General features: G+C 36.6%; 1 protein-coding gene across 3 annotated transcripts; it reads left to right on the forward strand.

Annotated features, from left to right (window-relative positions):
- The first annotated feature begins 268 nt into the window (after positions 1 to 268).
- Positions 269 to 8,305, forward strand: LOC114530597. Of its 3 annotated transcripts, none has more exons than XM_028552183.1 (5): positions 269 to 331; positions 5,558 to 5,670; positions 5,935 to 5,963; positions 6,114 to 6,208; positions 6,725 to 8,305. In XM_028552183.1, the coding sequence occupies exons 2-5, from the start codon at positions 5,570 to 5,572 to the stop codon at positions 7,889 to 7,891; spliced, it is 1,392 nt and encodes a 463-aa protein (XP_028407984.1). In that variant the 5' UTR covers positions 269 to 331; positions 5,558 to 5,569; the 3' UTR covers positions 7,892 to 8,305. The 3 variants fall into 3 exon arrangements, with proteins under 3 accessions (XP_028407984.1, XP_028407983.1, XP_028407985.1); XM_028552182.1 differs by lacking the exon at positions 269 to 331 and adding an exon at positions 3,554 to 3,633; XM_028552184.1 differs by lacking the exon at positions 269 to 331 and having other exon boundaries at positions 5,637 to 5,674.
- The last annotated feature ends 2,423 nt before the right edge of the window (positions 8,306 to 10,728 follow it).

The following is a 10,728-nucleotide window of genomic DNA, read 5'->3' on the forward strand; positions in this document are numbered from 1 at the left end:
CACGCTGTAAACGCAAAGATTACGCAATTTGCGGGGGTGTTTCCATAGAAAGCGTGGGCCGCCCTTCATCCGCACTGTAATTTACGTTTTTCATTCGAGTGGGCTATCACAGCAGTCTGTCTAGATCTACATAAGTTGCATTACACGTGCTGGAACACATATGAAGCAAGTTCAAAGTATATTCGAAGTTATTTCATACCGAAGGAGATCATTGTGAAAAGATTTTATTATTCGACAAAGGACACAAACAGTTATTCCTCGAATGCCACGACTATTTAGTCAGAAAAAAAGAGGTGATCGAGGTCAAAGTCTTCCAATTCTTCCTATAAAGGTAAGAAATTTGAAAATTTTTAACGGTATGAGAAACTATTCCAACAGCATTTCCGTAACTCGAAAGTGAAGTTCTGGTCTTGACGGCGAGTTTTGAGGCTGTGGAATGATAGATTATAGACTGTAGCTATAATACAAGCATCTTTTGGGAGGCCAGTTTGTTATTTGAACTTTGATTTAAGGTACGCAGTCTGGTCTCGACTACGAATATTTGCAGTATGCTAACTCGTGTGTTTACGACACGCGGTTTGCCTATCATATCAGTGACAGCTTCCCTCGCTGGCTATAGTGTGCATATAATGATATACAGTAGTCCTATGGCTATATAGAGCATGCATGGAAAACAAGTTCGTCAATTAGATTCTTGCTTAGCATAGGATTTTAGTTAGGAATATCTTGTATATAGAAATAACAATTGAAATTAGATCAAAGAAAATATAGCTAACTAAAAATTCATCTGTAGCACAAGAGCATACACATACAACATGAGTTGCCAGTGAAATACACTTTATTATCAAGTATCCGTAGCTAGCAGTTGAAGGGACTGGAACGATTAAAATTAGCTTTCATTTCGGCATTGTATGTACTCGCTTTCAGTGATTCAGTCGAGCTGTCATGCGCTACCGTATAAGCTCGATGCAGTAGAAATTCTACTTAATGACCAATCATGTTAATGTAATGTGGTCTTATTAAAAATTGTATTGCATTTAGTTAACTATTCATATTTATATTTTTGACGCTCGTTTTGATGTGTGGGAAATTTTCATGAAGCCCGTTTCACACTTCCTATAGCTTAGGTCTGGAGCTCATATAGCTCATGCTTTGTAATTTTATATAAATTCTACTTCGTCACCGGGCGGCCACTTGCAAACCGATTGAACCGTGATTCACTAACGAAAACCAGTGGAAGCCTGAAAACGTTGCGGAAAACGTAAATTGTATTCATGCATGTAGCAACACATACACTAGAATAGCAAGGCAGGCACGTCATATATAGCATTCTGGAATACACATGATATATATATACGAACAAATTAATGCGAAAAGAGAACTGGAATGCTGCAGAGACGGTGACCTATTTATAATTGGTTGTCTCTACTCTCTAATGCATCTTTTTCACCATAATTTCATATTTAATTTTACCCAAAATTTCAGTGTTTTTCTGCTAACATAAAACTGTAGAAAATAATTGCGTCTGACGGAAACAACCAACTTTGAAATTCCTCATTTCAACAATCAACAGTTCTTTTAGCCGGTATATAAAAGCTCACTGGTCCAAGTGTGCTACATGCACACCAACTGAGCTCGAAGTTCCTATTTTGGCAAAATATAAAAGAAAGTTGAAATTATACAGTGTAAACTTATTTACCAATTTTTCCAATCTTTCATAGTTTTTTAAATATCTCGACCTATGTTTAACGAGCGATTTGCATGGCCGCCATCTGGAATAAATATTTCATCTCACAAGAGGGATTATTGATTAACCATTTAAAACTCCTCTTGGTTAAGGCGCATGTTTATGTGTTTATTGACTGCATGCATGCACAACTCTTTGTCTGTGGGAAAAAATTCATCTTAGCTTGTATTCACAAAGCTTAGGACGAAACTTAAGAAATTAACCTAAATTATATGATGGGTAAAACTGGTGATATGAAATTACCAAATATACGGAAAACGTACTTGCTCCAAGGGAGCTGACAGGTTGCAAACCATCATCCCTTGAGCACTATACGTTCAAAGGATAAGCTTTTAAAAAGATAACTCAGGCTCTGTTTACACTTTACACTGTACCGGATTCGTATTGTAACGACATCAAAATTAGCTATGGCAAAGCGAGTTTTACTCCTTAAAGCATGGTAGCATGATTGCTTTAACATGATATGCCATATGAAAAAATATTGTGGTGAGTGGACAGACTACAGAGACATTGTAAAACAACTTGAAATGTACCACTATACCGATTACCTAGTGTAAACGGGGTCTCATACAGTTAATTGTAACGAATTCATTGACTTCTTCACAAAATTTATCGCTTCACTTTTAGTTCACGCTCACAACATAACTTCGCATTCGCACATCATCCCCTGATCCAATATATATTTACAGTATTTACAATATTTGTATTACCAAGAATGGCAAGTTGCGCCATTTCCGAGTTTTCAAAAATATTGGTTCAAATGCGGGGTGATGCAAAGGTGCCGCTGGCTGGTGATTATTGAGCAATTGCAAAGAAACTTTGAAATGTTTTTGACGTCAAGAACCACCTAACGATTACCTAATAACATTTCCGGGCAATTATACATTACCACGCAACAAAGCGAAAGTTATAGTCAAAGTCATTCCGCCCATTCGAACTAATTTTTTATAAAAATAAAGGAGGATATTTTGCGCAAAAATTTCGAACTTCAAACTCTGTAAATTGTTACGCTTGCATTTTAAAGCGTCTAAAGTTGGACCATGTACGACCTCATGTTGAGTCGCTGCATGGGCAAAACTTTATTCGTCAAACAAGTAAATACATAACCGCTGCTCATATGTTATTCAAGGTTCGCGATAAGCTAAAACGTGCATGCCGTCATGCGGTCAGAAATTCTGCAGTTCAATCCTTGCTAATAAACGACAAAAAATTCACTTTGCCAATGCATAAATCTGTTAATGTTATAGACAAAACTATGCCTGCCGGAGTATATGTATCTCTCAGGCAAAATCTAACGTGTGTGCGGCTTTTAAAATCAACCCTTTTTGTGTAAACACAATTGACAGAATAGAGTTTAGTCGTAATCTAACTCGCCACTAAACGACTAAAAATTCACTTTGCCAATGCATGAATCTGTTATCAAACAAAACGATGCCTGCCGGAGTAGCTCTCCTGCCAATTCTAACGTGTGTGCGGCTTTTAAAATCAACCCTTTTACTCTTTTTTGTGTAAACACAATTGAATGGAGTTTAGTCGTAATCTAAATGATAAAATCTCGTGCTCAGCTACGAACAAGGACTTTCAAAGCTCTCTTCTCTAATTAAAGAAAATCTGTAGGCAGCGCTTCGACATGCTCTGCTGATCTTCAACCCTGCATACCCTACCCAAAACCGGAAAACAGTGCATGGGCGATCTGAGTTATTTTGCATTTGCATATCCTGTGTCAATGTAGATACAGATAGACAAAAAAATAACGAACAGAATATAAAGTAGTCTTTCACCGGTACATGGAAGTAGATTGCATGCAAGACATTTAGACACCGGAGACCACACTGCATTGACTCTATATGCGGATTATTCGGAAATAAAGTGACAGCTCAGGACAGGTATATTAAAACATGTTTCTTAAAATGTAATATTCTAGAGATATGGATGTTGACAACAAAGAACGCGATATGCCAACGTAAGACAGTAAAACAAATTCTTCGTCTTTGATACAAGGAGTATAGCGGTCCTTATATCCGAGTCTTATATATGGTCATCTTTATAAGCTATATATATAATATAATTTATAGTATAGAGGGATTTCGCGTATTGATTCAATTGGGTTTCAATTAAAAAGCTATTATCTATGCCTCTAAGCATTGCACTGATAACTAGTAATCTAGAGAGAAGAAAAATGAACAGCGAACAAATTAATGAATTGGGATGACTGAGGGTCTCAACATACAATCCTTAATTATATCAAAATGACATTAACCGTTGCCATGTATATTGTAGGTGAATATACATGCATCTATATCATATATAAATCAATGTTCATTTTATTGCTGTATTTGGTCAAATAATTTCATTGCTATTGACTACCTGGGTATTAATTGACTACCTGGGTATTAATTGACTACCTGGGTATTAATTGACTACCTGGGTATTAATAGTTATTAATTCCTTCCTCGCGTGGATTTTGTGTTAGCCGGATATAACATTGCGTTAGCAAAATACGAGCGAGCTAGACAAACCCACTCAGAGAATTAGCTTGTGCATGGTCAGTATAAGATACAAAGGAGTGTTAGTAACCATCTTAACGAAAGTCCTTTTACGGTGAAATCTCGGAGCGTTTTTTTTTGTAAATTCCAGGAAGTTTCATACCACATTTGATAAACAGATATTTGCCGGCCACGCTGCTCCCCCTGGTTATTAAGGAATGCTAATTTTCGTAGTCTGTTTAATTTTGTTTTCTTTTTTTTTAATCGTCAATATTGGACTTTGTGTTGTGCTACATTATTACGTAAGTCCTGCTAGGGCGGTCAAATAGTACAGGGGTCTCAAAAAAAAGAAAACTATTGAAATTACTCATTGTTAAAATTTGAATGCCGTGTTCACGAATTTTAGCCCGCGGGGATTTAATGCAATGTCAGCTGCACAGTGAGTAAAGTCAGTAAACTACATGCCAGGGTCGGTTGAACGAAAGCTGCGGGAATATAGCAGTATCAATACCGGACTTTTTAGTTCGATTTAAATTGCCCACGCGGTTTAATATGGCACATGCAGATCAAACCATACCATTCTTTAGGTGGAGTTCCGCTTCCTTAATGGTTGGGCCAGTATATTCATGCAGTTTTAAAAATCTTTTTCGGGCATTTTAAAACGGTCGAAAAAACACTATGCGAGTCGATAGCGCTAGCTAATATGAGTCGTTATCGTGTTTCCCTTGCGTGATAATCTGTTCACGACAGGAAAAAGGAACTCCAATTAAAGCAATCTTTGATATAATGTGACCTTAATTATGTTCAGGGTTTAAATAAATATCAAAGTTAAATGTAACGAGACACGAATCGTAAATATACTCGCTTTCTGCACGTCGTATACCAAAACTCGTATATAACTGGGCCCAGGGCTCTAGAGGCGCAAATTCATATATTGTTCTGCCCAGCGAATCTCACTTGCAGGTGATTGAACTTTAAGAAGAATTGCATCAATGCAATTAAATTTGAATATATACAAATAACCACCTTCTCCTCACTTATCGCGCTATAGTTACGTCCATGCCGGTATACTTCTCTCTAAATAAAATTCACACTTCGTTTGGCCATAAAGACGACCCCCCCCCTGCCCAGTTTCGCTTCGTAAAGTACGAGACACAATGTTTCGGATTAGTTAACACTGAATAGACATTTGTATAAGGCGGTGACTTGATAATGTCTACTGACTTCAATTCATCAAACATTTATACCATTATACCGGCAATCATACAACTTTCCAGTTGATCTGTCTGTTATTAATCCTGTATCTCCTTTACTTTTTCTCCAGTGAATTTTGAAAATGGAGATTGTTCAAATCCTGCTCATACCAGCAACAATAATTGGCAGTGTTTTACTGGTGGTATCGTGTTTGTTTTTCAAAGGATTGAGAGGAAAGAAGGGGTAGGTATGACATATCAACTGACTGTACTCTATAACTTTCCCTTGTGAATTCGTAGGTATATGTCGGCTGCAAGTTCATGCGTCATATATGCATGATTGCTATAACGAGTTTATATTTGAAATGCGTGCACAGAAATGATAATTTGAGTAATAAACATGAGATAAAGTAGTCACGTTTGAAGAACGAACGCCTATGTTGTCCAATAGAAGTTATTTAAGTTGCTTAGTTGCTATATAACATCTTTTATTCGATTTCATCTTCAGAAATACACCTCCAAAACAGACCAAATCAGGTAGGTTGTGCAACTTTTATTCATTCCCCAAATTTTTTGGCAATTTTTAATTCATTATTCAATTTTACTTTTTATTTTCATTTTGGAATAAAGAAATTCAACTTTCAGTTCAGAGTTGACTTAGATTTAGTTTTAATATCCTGTTCTTAGAAAAGACCAATAATCCTGTTGAAAATAGAAAAATCGATGGCATCACCAATCTGGCCTTCACAGATGGAAGCGGAAAAATAAATTCAGACGTTGAGGTATAACATGAGAATGAATAGTTTTATATTCGATCTCAGATGTGAAGATAATACTGAATTGTTTTTCTATTATTGGTTTGCATATGTCATAAATCAGTGCGTCATAATTACTGAGTCATTTGGCGCCATCTTGGTTGACTCTACAAAGTTTACTTCTGCTTTTCAAGAGAACAAACCGCGTTGATTTACTTTTTCCTTGTTTATTTTGTAACTGCTTATAATCTCTGTCGTATTATTGGGCGGTTATTAAAATACAGCAAAATGAAAATATTATCATTGTACACATGTTTTGAAAAATCAATCAAGATGGCGGCAATTGCAAACCACCTATTGTCTTATGATTTCTGATACCACCTATCGTCTTGTGATTTCTGATGTATAATTTCTGATGGTAGAAATTCCCGAAGATTAACTATGCGAACGTTTCCTATTTAAAAAAAGAAAAAGCTTGTGATATCACGTTCGTTTTCACCATTCCCATTTGCGACTAGTTAACAAATTTTTATTATTATCTAGAACGGTTCCATGGTTTACGACTATGTAAGGAACGAACATGGTTCTGGGAAAGAGTGGGACGTTTCACATCAAAATTGCAATGTTTCGCCACTGTATGCCGACGCCACAGACACAACCACAAGGTTTTACTTCTCTTTGGAAAGAGATGCTACGAAGTCTGCAGAAACTCAAGTAAGCATCGAGGACGACGAGGGTTCTTATGTCATTGCCATACCGGAAAATATTTATGATAAACCCGAAGATTCAATGGAAGAGGGCACTCCTACTGATGAAGAACATGCATTGGATGCAGGCCAATTATATTTTACGCTAGAAGAATGTTCTGAGGAAGAAGAAAATAACGAAACCATTCGTATAAATGTTGTTCCCGAAGCGAATGCAGATTACACCGATGGTATTTATGATGTGGCGGAGGAAATGTGTGAGAATGGCACGAGAGATGAAGTTGTGATAGAAAACGAAGAACAGGACAAAATGAACGATGACCGGCCATATGTAATAAGCATACCGAATGGAGCGAATGAATACGAAGAGGGGGAAGAAGAGTTCAATGTTATCAATGAACCTGATGATATGAATGGTGAACCTTCGGAGCAAATGAGGATTGAGACGACGGGAGATGGAGACGATGGTTGCGTGGAGATAAAAGTAGATAAAAATAACGAATGTTCTGAAAATAGCGGAGTAGAAATGGATTTCGATAATTCCGAGAGTATATACGAAAATGTAACTGCGTGTTTGCAACCTGAGAGTCAAGCACATGCTCATGTGAACAATGCAAAAATCTCAGAGGTGGTCACAGCAACAACAGGTGATAAAAACATGATCACTACAAAAACATTCAGTTATGAAAACAGTCAGGAGAATATGGGATATCTTGACGACGAGGTATTAACGCATAGTGAAACTGAAGGAACTTTACAAAATAATGGGAACGGAAAACCTCATTTTGTCCCAAATAAATCACTGGCAAGTGAGTGTTTCAGCGACGAAAATGAAAGTGAATATAAGGAATGTCATGATGATGACGATATTTATGAAGATTGGGAAGATAATATCGTTGGTAGAACAGAAGAGTTGGGATTAAACCAGGTGTCAGGTTGTGGAGATTTTTATCAAAATGTAAGAGATATGAGACTTTCTCTAGTGATGCAAAAAAGTGGATGAAAATGATATAGTATTAAGTATTTTACAACGAAAATTGCAAATATTATAATGAAGTTATATCGAACCACAGTTACAAAACTATAAGAGACACGTGAATGTTATCTAAACAACAATAATATATATTATAACTATATTTTGCCCAAGAATTACATTTTGCAGTGTTGTAAAAAATATGCTCATTTAGCGACAGGGGCCTGTGGCCTTCCTAACTAAACTTTATCGAGAACTTTAATTTTCGAGCATAAAATATTTCAGACAGGTATAGCAAATTGTGACGTGATGGCGACAGTAAAACCGCTTATACTTTGTGTACTACTATTTATGAGGTATTTATTGACTGTAAGTTATAGTATCTAAATGTTCAGTCACGTCGTAGCCGGGCGCTTATTTAAGCAAAAAGCAGGCAGTAGTAAAGGGCTTTCTAGAAAATAATAAATCATTAATAAATACAACCATGGCTTTCATAATTTATTCGTCCATTGTTTTCAGGGCCGCCAGAACGCCTCTCGTCTTGTGTATTAACGAGGGATAAGAAGGCAAAGTATGTTCTTATACAATCAAACGGATTGCATAGCAATAACATAGAAAGAGTAATCACCATCCCTGCCATCTATTTCAAATGTTAAACAATTATTACTTTCATTTAGGCATGACAGTATGTGATATATAGTAATTGCACTAGTGCAAATTGAAGTTTTAATTCAATTCTCTCTAGTTCCTCGGTGGGTGTCTCTTGCCCCCTACGTAATATAAACATTATGTCACTAAATTTTAAAAACATTTTGCTATATTCTGGCCATAAAGTGCGACCCTTGTCAGGTGATATTTTTCTGGGTCCAGGGACTCCGAAAGTTCTGACATTTATTTATGTAGGTATAAACGATATGCATCAAGTGTATATAGCGACAGATCAGTGGAATGCCATGCAAGAGAACTGCTATAGTCGGGCCATATTTTTTTCTGACTTGAAATAACTGATGAAATAACGTTTCTAGTTTTCTCCCGGGTAGTGTCCCAGCTTCTCGCAAGAATGATTTTCATTGGCTGAACTTTACAATACATTTTTGTTTCAACCAATAGCATAGCTTCGTTCTTTATAGAAAGCATAGAAAAGCATAATCCAATTAGACGAAAGCTTCCGAGAGCTGCAAAATGTCCCAGTTTTCTTACTATGCCTAGTCTCTTACCCAGGCGCTTTGAAAATGGCGTGCGTGGGCATCGCGCAGCTGCGAGGACGCGAACGTCATAGAAAAAGAGGACGTGAAAATGGCGATCGCCGAACAAGGTCTATAGCGCATTTTTGTCACGTTGAATTCAATTCAAACAACAGATGAGCTGACATCTCATTATCTTTTGTTTGAATTGCATTCGACGCGACTAAAATGCGCTTATACACCTACATACACCTACATCTAATGATGCAAAAAATAAAGAACCGTATAACCACGTATACTGTTCAAACGTGAGTAGGTATAGGTATAGACTTTTTTTTATCCACGCTAAAGGCTGCTTTCCACTTACGCGTCTTTTATACGTACGTATACACGTACGGAGAATTTTAAATCCTTTTAAATTTAACATCTAGGTCAACTAATGCATACTAAAATATGCAGAAAACTAAGTTCCTTCGATATATTCACTTAGTTTTTTCAAAGGTGACATGCATAAGGATTTAGACTTTTACGTGCGTATGAAAAACAGGTAAGTGGAAAACTACAGCCTTAACTCTTTGAGCCGAAAACATCGACCATGCACACACAGGACCGTGTAGAAAAGTGTTCGAAGTACCCCGTATAATGATCGTATCGGTCGTATCGCTGCGGTAGGTCACTTAAGGTTGTTATGCAGGCTTTCCATAAAACAATTAAAAATATCAGAGACGTTTCTGAGATAAATGTCGGCTTATTTATCTTTTGCAAAGACGGTGACGTCTGCGTTGTCAGATTTCATGAAACTTTAATAAGTAATAAACTGCATTAGTTTTAATTAGAAATGCAGTTATTGTTTAAAAGCGTGCCGATATAACGACGTGCATTCAAAATTAAAATGAACATGCAGGTGCATCTACAACTATATCGTATTTATGTTCAACGTGGTAATTCTAATGTACGAAAAACCAATTGGGATGGGAAAATGCTGTAACGACAAGTGCATATGAGTTGTACGAGAATTGACATGCAATTCGACATTCTTATCAACACGCTACTGCTGTGTTTTTTAAACATATCCTTCTAGGCCGTATTCTCTGGCACGAAAAGTCGCTTAGAAAACGATTTTCGTTGCCCCCCTTCGGGCACTACTTGAAAACACGATAGAAAATTAGGATAAATTATAGAAAGTCTAAATTCACTTGTTTTCACCTTCACAAACCTGCAGTTTTCGAGCATTTCATCTTCGAAACATCAGTGAATTTGCATGTTTTGCAATACACCGACGCCATTTTGATTCAGGAAATGTCAAGGATACTTGGTGTAATATACGACATATATAGCAGATTCAGCAGTTTTATACCGGTATTTAAATGAAGTTTCCTGCATTTTTGCTGTGCAAGCAGGTTTCAACAAGGAAGCTTTGAGTGGAGTTTTACGAGGTTTTTCGCAAATTTTCATAGTTTTTCAAAACTAAATTAGTCAGAGAAGACTTAGACAACAATTAATCGGAAAAACATCCGCCAATTTTGCTTACACCCATCAAAATCATCCACGAGCGTTTTGTTTCTAGTCAAGTTATATAAAATAATTACTACACAATTCCTTTCCAGCAACCTTTGTTTTATATTAACTACTTTTATATTACACACGTTTTCTCAGCAAAAACTATTTACAACATCTCAGTTT

Source organism: Dendronephthya gigantea, unplaced genomic scaffold, assembly GCF_004324835.1.
Source record: "Dendronephthya gigantea isolate DGI-Jeju-01 unplaced genomic scaffold, DenGig_1.0 000064F, whole genome shotgun sequence".
Classification (NCBI taxonomy): domain Eukaryota; kingdom Metazoa; phylum Cnidaria; class Anthozoa; order Malacalcyonacea; family Nephtheidae; genus Dendronephthya; species Dendronephthya gigantea.